The following is a 12,943-nucleotide window of genomic DNA, read 5'->3' on the forward strand; positions in this document are numbered from 1 at the left end:
TATATCGCTATCTAGCGCTAGAGCTAGAGTATCGATATTGAGATAAGTGGCCATTTTTTCGATTTCCTGCAGGATATTTTTTAATTCATAATTTTCAGGTATGAGCTTACCTTTTGACGTCGCTAGCTGACGTTTCTTAGTTTTATTGGTAATTTGTATTAATATGTTTCCGAAATTAGAGTTGTCGCGATCAACTTCTAAAATCAATTTAGGTAAATCAAAGATTTCGTACGTGTTCAACGCCTCATACGATTTGAGTTGATCAGGCTCAAATGTATCGTTGGTCACTTGTATTGATTCTTGATTTGTTTCCTTAATTTTTTTCATGGATCTTGTTTGAGTCATAAGAACATTTATGTTTTGTAAAATGTCGGAGTCCATGCTTATTCGAGATAACGCATCTGCTCCCACATTTAACTTTCCTTGGACGTATTCAACGTCAAATACGAACTCCTCAAGATCTACTCTCATTCTGGTTAATCTCGATGAGGGGTTCTTCATTGAGAATAAATACACTAACGGTCTATGGTCTGTCTTGACTAAAAATTTTCGGCCATATAAATATGGTCTGAAGTGCATAATTGCCCAATGAATAGCAATTAGCTCCTGTTCAATTGTTGATTTATTAGACTCGCCTTTTGTGAATGCTTTACTAGCAAAAGCGATAGGGAGTTCAAAATTTCCGTGTTGTTGAGCAAGTACTGCTCCACAAGCGGTTTTGGACGCGTCAGTTGTTAAAATAAACTGTTTCTTAAAATCTGGAAATTGTAAAATTTGGGGAGAGGTTAAACTACCTCTGAGTGTGTCGAACGCTTCTTGGCATTCTGGTTTCCATTCGAAAATGGCATTTTTCCGCAGCATTTTATTTAATGGGTATGCAATATTTGCAAAATTTTTAATAAACCTTCTGTAATAATTACAGAAAGCTACAAATCGTCTTACATCATCGACGTTAGTGGGTTTAGGATAGTTTTGAATTACCGAATATTTAGATTTATCGGGTTGTATTCCAGCTTCAGAAATGTGATGACCCAAATATGTAACTTCATTTTTGAAGAAATTGCATTTAGATGGGTTTAATTTTAAATTATATAAACGCAATTTTTCAAATACCTTCTCCAAGTTGGAGAGGTGATGGTTTATTGAACATCCGACAACAATTATGTCGTCGATGTATAAAAATGCACATTCTGGGGGTAATCCACTTAGTGCTATTTGCATCATTCGTTGGAAGCTGTTTGGGGAAATGTTTAGTCCAAAGGGCAAACGGTTGAACTCGTAATGCCCTGAGACCGTTGAAAATGCTGTTGTCCTTTTTGAATCTTCCTCTAATTCGATTTGATGAAATCCTGACATTAAGTCTAGAGTCGAAAAGAATTTCGCTCTGCCTAAATGATCTAAGATTTCATCAATCCTTGGCAACGGGAATTTGTCAGGAATCACTTTTTTGTTCAGCTGACGGAAATCCACTACTAGTCGCCATTTTTTCTCTTTTTCCGACTTCTTGGGAACTAATAATATCGGTGAATTGAATGGACTTATCGACGGCTGAATAATTTTATCTGACAACATTTTATTAACTTGTCTATCGATTTCCTGGAGATGAGCTTCCGGGGTACGATAATTTTTAATGTAAACTGGATGTCCCTCTTGCATCGAGATTTTTTGTTTGTAGAAGTTGTTTGCAGTTAAGGTATCTCCTTCCAAGGAAAAGATATCATTATATTTGAAACAAAGTTCTCTTAATTTATCTTCAGCCTCTGGATAGTAATCTAATTTGATTTCTCTTTCCAGTTTTTCCAACCTTTGCTTAATATACTTCGACTGTTTTCCTTGAGCTTTGAAATCGAATTTCCTTAGTGGGAGTACCTTTGGTTTAAAATTTTTAAAAATTGTAACAGGCTGTTCATTAGTGTTAATAATTTGAACAAATTTTGCAGATGGACTGACTATTGTGTTGGAATAAAAAATTCCACGACCTATTTGGTCCCCAATAATTACACTGTCTTCAGACACTCCTTCTAACTTCACCTCTTTGACAATTTGGCACCTTGGTGGTATAATAATCTTATCTTCAAAATTGTCTTCGATCGGAATTTCGAAGTTTTGACCTTGGTAATCGAAAGATAATAACCATGATCTTAAACAAATTTTTGTACCATAATGTGCTAAGAAATCTCGTCCCAAAATTCCGTCGGTAATTATGGGAAAGTCTTTCCCAACTACTTGAAAGTTTGCCGGGATTTTCATTTGATCTAAAAGAATATAGGAATAAGCTATACCTATAGTTTCTATACGTCCGTTTGTTACGCCATTAATAACACACACAAAATGTATAGATTTTAGTTGATGGTTGAAGAATGTGTTCTTTGATAATCGAGATGTCCGCGCCTGTATCTACAATTAAAGTGCACGGCTTGTCACACATTTCCAATCTTAACGTTAGGAAATTCGTGTAATGCATGTTAAAAGTGAAAATTTTTACGTTCTGGCTAGTATAACCCCTTGAGGCTGATGCCTGTCCGTCTCTGGTTGGGGTCGAACCGTCGACGGCTGATCGTTTTCCACGTAATATACATTACGCCTTCTATTTCGATCATTTGAACCGTTACGATTTCTATAGTTGTTATTATTTCGGATCTCGTTGTAGTATCTTTGGTTATTGTTATGATTGTCGCCGTAATTTCTGTGATCGCGACGGTTATTGTTGTAGCGATTACTGGCGTAATTTCGTTGATTGTTGTATTGTCGACCATTATTACCATGATATCGATTGTTAAATCTTTGGCTATCTCTATTACCTCTGTTTGATTTGTATCTGCCTCTACTAGAGTAAGATAGTACCTGGTTGGTTGAAGTGCCGGGTGTCGAATTTTCGAGCACTTTAACAACAGCCTCTTTGACGTTGTTAAAAGTCCCAGCCTTCAAGATGAGTTTGGTGTCGTTGTTTGTTACAACGTTTATCAAAGCATCGACGCCAGCTTTATTTGCCATTGTCGACGCAACATCGTCAGGTATTTTGCTTCCCAGATAAACTGCTTTTAGTTGTGCAGTTAAACCTTCCACTTCGTCGCACAGTGTTTGTGGTGACTGATTTTGACGTACGTTTTTCATTTTTGACAAAATGCTGTCGGGAGTAATTCTATCCTGACAACGTTCTTTGACATTTGCTACTATTGTTTCGATAGATTTAGCCGAGTCGGGTAAACCCAACCTAGCTTTACCAATAAGTCTGGTTCTCAAAAATTTTCCGGCAATCTCTTTGTGAGCTGTCGATACTATCTCATTCAACAAGTTTGCTGAGTCGATGAATGACTCCAGCCCAGCGGCGGCACCGTCATAGGGGTGCACCAGCGCCGTGGCTGTTTTGATATCGAAATCTGGCATTTTTATATACCGACTGAGTATTATCGCAACCTTTGAAATAGTTTTTAGTTTTATTTTTGAAGGTTTGGTGTTTTTGGTACTTAATATCGAAGTAGCCAATAATTGTAAAGATTGATTAAAACGAGCTTTTAGTAAATGGTATTTTTCCACTTGTTTTTCCCAAGTTCCTGTTTCAATGGAATAATGTTTAATTGATTGGACTAATTCTTTATACTCGTTAAAACTAGCTTTCAGTTTTTCTTCTTTGGCTTTTACAAGTTCAAACGTTTTAACATTATTGACGCTTTTCTTTAAGTTATCGTGTTCTTTTGCAATGTAGTTCTCGATTTCTTCGAGATGATTCATAGATAATATTTATTTTTCGACTCAATCTTAAATTATACTAAACAATGTGTTGGTTTTTTTTTTTTTTTGATAATATGTAGTGAATAGTATTTACTTATCTTGAAGTGTTGATGTGTTGTTTACGCCGGATGCGGTTCCTGCGCTCTCTGTAGCGCTCGCTGTACGCCTCCCAGTCGGATGTACACTGCTAACAGGATCACTAGATATACAAGGAGTATACCACACGCCATAACTTCACTGATTAGATCTTGTAGTGGGTGAACCGCCATTATTTCTGCTGATGGTACCGTTGTTGTTTCACTTGCCAACTTTACTCGCACTGGCCAGCATCCTTTAACTGCACATGCCAGTTTTATCATTGTTCTTCGATCACTTTTAATATTTACTGTTTAGCTAAGAGTTTGTTTGTAAGGCACCTCACACGGTATGTCATCACATGCTAGTTTATACATATGCATCACTGATTGGTCACTATATTGAGCGTACGTTGCTCAGCACGATTTCCCGCGCTGCCACATTTTTTACGTGTGTTTTAAGATGACTGTTGTATGCTTTAAACACAGCATAGGCTACCAGCAAACACGTGATTATTATGAGCACTGTGGCGATAAGTTCTGTTTCCTTTGATGCCACTTGATTTGTGATAAAATTTTCTGTGCTGAACCAGCCCATGTTTCACTAATTTACTCTTAGTTGCACTTTTCCACTTTTACTTTGTTTCAAGAACTTTTACTTTGTTTCAAGACTTCTTTTCCTTGGTGAGTTCACTGTCTGGTCGCCATTTAGTATTTCCACCTTTTTGGCGTTTTAAGGATTTCGGATGAAAGCTGAATGAACAACCGGCAGCACCTCTTTGTGCCTCGATTACTAGTTGGGTAAATGAACGTCAATCTTTATTTCCGAGTTTCTTAAATACTATGATTACAATGGTATTCAGTCAGTCAGGCAGTCAGACATAATGCAGCGCTTTGGAAAGCCCATGTATAAAACAACAATAAACGACGCCCCACAGAAGGTTGCTAAGAAAGCATAACAGACTCATCGGTGGGTCGACGTAAAGGAAAACAAACTATGCTTACCTCCGCGCGTCGGTAAAGGTCGCACGTGAAGCAAAATACTTAATTGTTTTATGACCGTGAAATCCGTTTAACAGACTCATGGGTTTTTTTACTCATAAGACTTTTATGATTGGGAATTTGGAATTGATGGGAGATAGCAAGGATGCTACATTTGAAAACGCAAGCGGATGTATAAAGTCATAGAAGAAATTAAAATTCAATAAGAAATTAACAAAAATGTCAACAATTACCAGAACAACGAGTCTTAGAAATAAATTTAAAAAAATTACAAAAATGTCAAAAATGACAAAAATGTCAAAAATGTCAAAAATGTCAAAAAAGTCAAAAATGTCAAAAATGTCAAAAATGTCAAAAATGTCAAAAATGTCAAAAATGTCAAAAATGTCAAAAATGTCAAAAATGTCAAAAATGTCAAAAATGTCAAAAATGTCAAAAATGTCAAAAATGTCAAAAATGTCAAAAATGTCAAAAATGTCAAAAATGTCAAAAATGTCAAAAATGTCAAAAATGTCAAAAATGTCAAAAATGTCAAAAATGTCAAAAATGTCAAAAATGTCAAACATGTCATAAATGTCAAAAATATCAAAAATGTCAAATATGTCAAAAATGTCAAAAATGTCAAAAATGTCAAAAATGTCAAAAATGTCAAAAATGTCAAAAATGTCAAAAATGTCAAAAATGTCAAAAATGTCAAAAATGTCAAAAATGTCAAAAATGTCAAAAATGTCAAAAATGTCAAAAATGTCAAAAATGTCAAACATGTCATAAATGTCAAAAATATCAAAAATGTCAAAAATGTTAAAAATGTCAAAAATGTCAAATATGTCAAAAGTGTCAAAAATGTCAAAAATGTCAAAAATGTCAAAAATGTCAAAAATGTCAAAAATGTCAAAAATGTCAAAAATGTCAAAAATGTCAAAAATGTCAAAAATGTCAAAAATGTCACAAATATCAAAAATGTCAAAAATGTTAAAAATTTGAACCAACTATCAAGGAATGCTGTTGTTATTTATTCGCCAAAATAGTCGGTTATTAAAACAAATTCGCACTTGTTATACGAAAAGAAAAAAAAACAAATTTACATCCTTAACGGTGAGAAAAAAAAACTTCATAATTTAAGTTAATTTTCAATAACTACAGGGACTTAATTTTCCAATGAGCAAAGTTTGTGATACGAGGCTGGCAAAAACAAGCATTTTTGTTACCTTACGTCGCGTCAGGGCTTAGATTCGGCTGTTAAAAAATTGAAGAAAGAAAAAATAACCGTCGAAAGTCTTTCATCGTGCGAGAAAGTCATTATTGAGGGATTGAAAAGTGACATCGTGGCCATTTGAGAGTTTTCTGTGCCCAGGTACGGTGTGACTCAACCTTGAAAGTTACGCTTTTTTCACCTAACTTCTTAATTCTTCCGAGAGTTGGTAGTGGCAAAAGCTCGTCGAATTGCCATTCAATACGACAAAATTTGGGGTGGGTATGAGCAGCAAAAGTACCCGGGCCATTAACGAAAATTGAACACGAATCCGAACGTTGTGTCAAAGTCGTTGTCGGTGGAGCAATTCTGCAAAGAAGTTCAAAGGCTCGCATCGTCGGCGGATGGAGTTTTTAGCCAATTTAGCTTGGTGAAATTCTACGTGTAGGTACATTGTGAGGAAAAACCTAACGAAGTAGAGTATTTGATTGAAAATGAAATAAAGAACGTTCCGGTATTGCTTCATACGGAAAATGTGTAAGAAGTATTGCCATTAATCGTCCAAACAGAAGAAATTTTTGATCAGCTTAGCAAATCTGGTTTCAGGCAATTGAACTAATTTTGTTGCCATTAATTACGCGGAAAATCGGTTCTTCGGTTTAAATTTCTAGAATTTATTAGTAAAAATACTGTAAATATAATTGTCCAACTGATTGCGAAACATTAAAATAAAATAAAACCACTGCGCACTGTTTGTTGATTTTCAGCTCACTCTTTAACGAATGGCATTTATTTGACTCCACCAAAATTTGCTTACACCAGCTGTTACTCAAAGCCAAAAAACCAATCGTTCCCAACCATTCATTCAACGGATCAACCCAAACAGTAATTTGTCGTCGAGGCTCATTGGACAGCAAACGAGCGGCAAAACTAGAGTCCCAAAATGCATCTGTCACCACCCACCGCATTAATCACCGGTCAACCATGCGGGCTAGCTAGCCGCAGATCAGGATCAGACCGGAAGCCAGAAGGAGCAGCAGAAAGTGTCCCAAAAATGGGGAAAAACCAATCAAATGCCGCACCTGGATTTATTCGACAAATGGCGGAAACCAACCAGGCCCACAAGCTCATTTTAATACGTTATCGGGAAATCGAGCGTGAAAAACACACTCCAAATGTGCAGATTTGGTTTTCTTTGCTCACAACTAAAATATGGGCCACCCAGAGCCAACCGAAATTTTGGGAAGGCGCGAAAGTGCTGAAAGGCCTTTGGTTGGTAAATAAACGATCCGGTCAAAATATTGTGTACTATGCTCATTTGAATGGATAACTGAAAAAAAAATTGAGAAGCATATAGATTTCTGTAATTTTCTCTAAAATTTATAACTTATTTTGTTTATTTTTTTTATTGACTGACAATATTCGTTTATACCTTTTGGCCATTTTTTTGACATCTTTGTCATTTTTTCCATTTTTTCCATTTTTGACATTTTTGTAATTTTTGTAATTTATGTCATTTTTGTCATTTTTGTCATTTTTGTCATTTTTGTCATTTTTGTAATTTTTGTCATTTTTGTCATTTTTGTCATTTTTGTCATTTTTGTCATTTTTGTCATTTTTGTCATTTTTGTCATTTTTGTCATTTTTGTCATTTTTGTCATTTTTGTAATTTTTGTAATTTTTGTCATTTTTGTCATTTTTGTCATTTTTGTCATTTTTGTCATTTTTGTCATTTTTGTCATTTTTGTCATTTTTGTCATTTTTGTCATTTTTGTCATTTTTGTCATTTTTGTCATTTTTGTCATTTTTGTCATTTTTGTCATTTTTGTCATTTTTGTCTTTTTTTTCATTTTTGTCATTTTTGTCATTTTTGTCATTTTTGTCATTTTTGTCATTTTTGTCATTTTTGTCTTTTTTTTCATTTTTGTCATTTTTGTCATTTTTGTCATTTTTGTCATTTTTGTCATTTTTGTCATTTTTGTCATTTTTGTCATTTTTGTCATTTTTGTCATTTTTGTCATTTTTGTCATTTTTGTCATTTTTGTCATTTTTGTCATTTTTGTCATTTTTGTCATTTTTGTCATTTTTGTCATTTTTGTCATTTTTGTCATTTTTGTCATTTTTGTCATTTTTGTCATTTTTGTCATTTTTGTCATTTTTGTCATTTTTGTCATTTTTGTCATTTTTGTCATTTTTGTCATTTTTGTCATTTTTGTCATTTTTGTCATTTTTGTCATTTTTGTCATTTTTGTCATTTTTGTCATTTTTGTCATTTTTGTCATTTTTGTCATTTTTGTCATTTTTGTCATTTTTGTCATTTTTGTCATTTTTGTCATGTTTGTCATTTTTGTCATTTTTGTCATTTTTGTCATTTTTGTCATTTTTGTGATTTTTGTGATTTTTGTCATTTTTGTCATTTTTGTCATTTTTGTCATTTTTGTCATTTTTGTCATTTTTGTCATTTTTGTCATTTTTGTCATTTTTGTCATTTTTGTCATTTTTGTCATTTTTGTCATTTTTGTCATTTTTGTCATTTTTGTCATTTTTGTCATTTTTGTCATTTTTGTCATTTTTGTCATTTTTGTCATTTTTGTCATTTTTGTCATTTTTGTCATTTTTGTCATTTTTGTCATTTTTGTCATTTTTGTCATTTTTGTCATTTTTGTCATTTTTGTCATTTTTGTCATTTTTGTCATTTTTGTCATTTTTGTCATTTTTGTCATTTTTGTCATTTTTGTCATTTTTGTCATTTTTGTCATTTTTGTCATTTTTGTCATTTTTGTCATTTTTGTCATTTTTGTCATTTTTGTCATTTTTGTCATTTTTGTCATTTTTGTCATTTTTGTCATTTTTGTCATTTTTGTCATTTTTGTCTTTTTGTCATTTTGTCATTTTTGTCATTTTTGTCATTTTGTCATTTTTGTCATTTTTGTCATTTTTGTCATTTTTGTCATTTTTGTCATTTTTGTCATTTTTGTCATTTTTGTCCATTTTTGTCATTTTTGTCATTTTTGTCATTTTTGTCATTTTTGTCATTTTTGTCATTTTTGTCATTTTTGTCATTTTTGTCATTTTTGTCATTTTTGTCATTTTTGTCATTTTTGTCATTTTTGTCATTTTTGTCATTTTTGTCATTTTGTCATTTTTGTCATTTTTGTCATTTTTGTCATTTTTGTCATTTTTGTCATTTTTGTCATTTTTGTCATTTTTGTCATTTTTGTCATTTTTGTCATTTTTGTCATTTTTGTCATTTTTGTCATTTTTGTCATTTTTGTCATTTTTGTCATTTTTGTCATTTTTGTCATTTTTGTCATTTTTGTCATTTTTGTCATTTTTGTCATTTTGTCATTTTTGTCATTTTTGTCATTTTTGTCATTTTTGTCATTTTTGTCATTTTTGTCATTTTTGTCATTTTTGTCATTTTTGTCATTTTTGTCATTTTTGTCTTTTTTTTTCATTTTTGTCATTTTTTTTCATTTTTGTCATTTTTGTCATTTTTGTCATTTTGTCATTTTTGTCATTTTTGTCATTTTTGTCATTTTGTCATTTTGTCATTTTTGTCATTTTTGTCATTTTTGTCATTTTTGTCATTTTTGTCATTTTTGTCATTTTGTCATTTTTGTCATTTTGTCATTTTTGTCATTTTTGTCATTTTTGTCATTTTTGTCATTTTTGTCATTTTTGTCATTTTTGTCATTTTTGTCATTTTTGTCATTTTTGTCATTTTTGTCATTTTTGTCATTTTTGTCATTTTTGTCATTTTTGTCATTTTTGTCATTTTGTCATTTTTGTCATTTTTGTCATTTTTGTCATTTTTGTCATTTTTGTCATTTTTGTCATTTTTGTCATTTTTGTCATTTTTGTCATTTTTGTCATTTTTGTCATTTTTGTCATTTTGTCATTTTTGTCATTTTTGTCATTTTTGTCATTTTTGTCATTTTTGTCATTTTTGTCATTTTTGTCATTTTTGTCATTTTTGTCATTTTTGTCATTTTTGTCATTTTTGTCATTTTTGTCATTTTGTCATTTTTGTCATTTTTGTCATTTTTGTCATTTTTGTCATTTTTGTCATTTTTGTCATTTTTGTCATTTTTGTCATTTTTGTCATTTTGTCATTTTTGTCATTTTTGTCATTTTTGTCATTTTTGTCATTTTTGTCATTTTTGTCATTTTTGTCATTTTTGTCATTTTTGTCATTTTTGTCATTTTTGTCATTTTTGTCATTTTTGTCATTTTTGTCATTTTTGTCATTTTGTCATTTTTGTCATTTTTGTCATTTTTGTCATTTTTGTCATTTTTGTCATTTTTGTCATTTTTTGTCATTTTTGTCATTTTTGTCATTTTTGTCATTTTTGTCATTTTTGTCATTTTTGTCATTTTTGTCATTTTTGTCATTTTTGTCATTTTTGTCATTTTTGTCATTTTTGTCATTTTTGTCATTTTTGTCATTTTGTCATTTTGTCATTTTTGTCATTTTTGTCATTTTTGTCATTTTTGTCATTTTGTCATTTTTGTCATTTTTGTCATTTTGTCATTTTTGTCATTTTTGTCATTTTTGTCATTTTTGTCATTTTTGTCATTTTTGTCATTTTTGTCATTTTTGTCATTTTTGTCATTTTGTCATTTTTGTCATTTTTGTCATTTTTGTCATTTTTGTCATTTTTGTCATTTTTGTCATTTTTGTCATTTTTGTCATTTTTGTCATTTTTGTCATTTTTGTCATTTTTGTCATTTTGTCATTTTTGTCATTTTTGTCATTTTTGTCATTTTTGTCATTTTTGTCATTTTTGTCATTTTTGTCATTTTTGTCATTTTTGTCATTTTTGTCATTTTTGTCATTTTTGTCATTTTTGTCATTTTTGTCATTTTTGTCATTTTTGTCATTTTTGTCATTTTTGTCATTTTGTCATTTTTGTCATTTTTGTCATTTTGTCATTTTTGTCATTTTTGTCATTTTTGTCATTTTTGTCATTTTTGTCATTTTTGTCATTTTGTCTTTTTGTCATTTTTGTCTTTTTTGTCATTTTTGTCATTTTTGTCATTTTTGTCATTTTTGTCATTTTTGTCATTTTTGTCATTTTTGTCATTTTTGTCATTTTTGTCATTTTTGTCATTTTTGTCATTTTTGTCATTTTTGTCATTTTTGTCATTTTTGTCATTTTTGTCATTTTTGTCATTTTTGTCATTTTGTCATTTTTGTCATTTTGTCATTTTTGTCATTTTTGTCATTTTTGTCATTTTTGTCATTTTTGTCATTTTTGTCATTTTTGTCATTTTTGTCATTTTTGTCATTTTTGTCATTTTTGTCATTTTTGTCATTTTTGTCATTTTTTTGTCATTTTTGTCATTTTTGTCATTTTTGTCATTTTTGTCATTTTTGTCATTTTTGTCATTTTTGTCATTTTTGTCATTTTTGTCATTTTTGTCATTTTTGTCATTTTTGTCATTTTTGTCATTTTGTCATTTTTGTCATTTTTGTCATTTTTGTCATTTTTGTCATTTTGTCATTTTTGTCATTTTTGTCATTTTTTGTCATTTTTGTCATTTTTGTCATTTTTGTCATTTTTGTCATTTTGTCATTTTTGTCATTTTTGTCATTTTTGTCTTTTTGTCATTTTTGTCATTTTTGTCATTTTTGTCATTTTTGTCATTTTTGTCATTTTTGTCATTTTTGTCATTTTTGTCATTTTTGTCATTTTTGTCATTTTTGTCATTTTTGTCATTTTGTCATTTTTGTCATTTTTGTCATTTTTGTCATTTTGTCATTTTTGTCATTTTTGTCATTTTTGTCATTTTTGTCATTTTTGTCATTTTTGTCATTTTTGTCATTTTTGTCATTTTTGTCATTTTTGTCATTTTTGTCATTTTTGTCATTTTTGTCATTTTTGTCATTTTTGTCATTTTTGTCATTTTTGTCATTTTTGTCATTTTTGTCATTTTTGTCATTTTTGTCATTTTTGTCATTTTTGTCATTTTTGTCATTTTTGTCATTTTTGTCATTTTTGTCATTTTTGTCATTTTGTCATTTTTGTCATTTTTGTCATTTTTGTCATTTTTGTCATTTGTCATTTGTCATTTTTGTCATTTTTGTCATTTTTGTCATTTTTGTCATTTTTGTCATTTTTGTCATTTTTGTCATTTTTGTCATTTTGTCATTTTTGTCATTTTTGTCATTTTTGTCATTTTTGTCATTTTTGTCATTTTTGTCATTTTTTGTCATTTTTGTCATTTTTGTCATTTTTGTCATTTTGTCATTTTTGTCATTTTTGTCATTTTTGTCATTTTGTCATTTTTGTCATTTTTGTCATTTTTGTCATTTTTGTCATTTTTGTCATTTTTGTCATTTTTGTCATTTTTGTCATTTTTGTCATTTTTGTCATTTTTGTCATTTTTGTCATTTTTGTCATTTTTGTCATTTTTGTCATTTTTGTCATTTTTGTCATTTTTGTCATTTTTGTCATTTTTGTCATTTTGTCATTTTTGTCATTTTTGTCATTTTTGTCATTTTTGTCATTTTTGTCATTTTTGTCATTTTGTCATTTTTGTCATTTTTGTCATTTTTGTCATTTTTGTCATTTTTGTCATTTTTGTCATTTTTGTCATTTTTGTCATTTTTGTCATTTTTGTCATTTTGTCATTTTTGTCATTTTTGTCATTTTTGTCATTTTTGTCATTTTTGTCATTTTTGTCATTTTTGTCATTTTTGTCATTTTTGTCATTTTGTCATTTTTGTCATTTTTGTCATTTTGTCATTTTTGTCATTTTGTCATTTTTGTCATTTTTGTCATTTTTGTCATTTTTGTCATTTTTGTCATTTTTGTCATTTTTGTCATTTTTGTCATTTTTGGCATTTTTGTCATTTTTGTCATTTTTGTCATTTTTGTCATTTTTGTCATTTTTGTCATTTTTGTCATTTTTTTTCATTTTTTTCATTTTTTGTCAA

General features: G+C 30.0%; 1 protein-coding gene across 1 annotated transcript; it reads right to left on the reverse strand.

Moving 5' to 3' along the window:
- Positions 1–2,481: 2,481 nt before the first annotated feature.
- On the reverse strand, positions 2,482–3,387 carry LOC129743463 (putative uncharacterized protein DDB_G0286901). The gene has a single exon (XM_055735500.1). The coding sequence runs from the start codon at positions 3,385–3,387 to the stop codon at positions 2,482–2,484; it is 906 nt and encodes a 301-aa protein (XP_055591475.1).
- Between the last annotated feature and the right edge of the window lie 9,556 nt (positions 3,388–12,943).

This window comes from Uranotaenia lowii, chromosome 2 (assembly GCF_029784155.1).
Source record: "Uranotaenia lowii strain MFRU-FL chromosome 2, ASM2978415v1, whole genome shotgun sequence".
NCBI lineage: Eukaryota > Metazoa > Arthropoda > Insecta > Diptera > Culicidae > Uranotaenia > Uranotaenia lowii.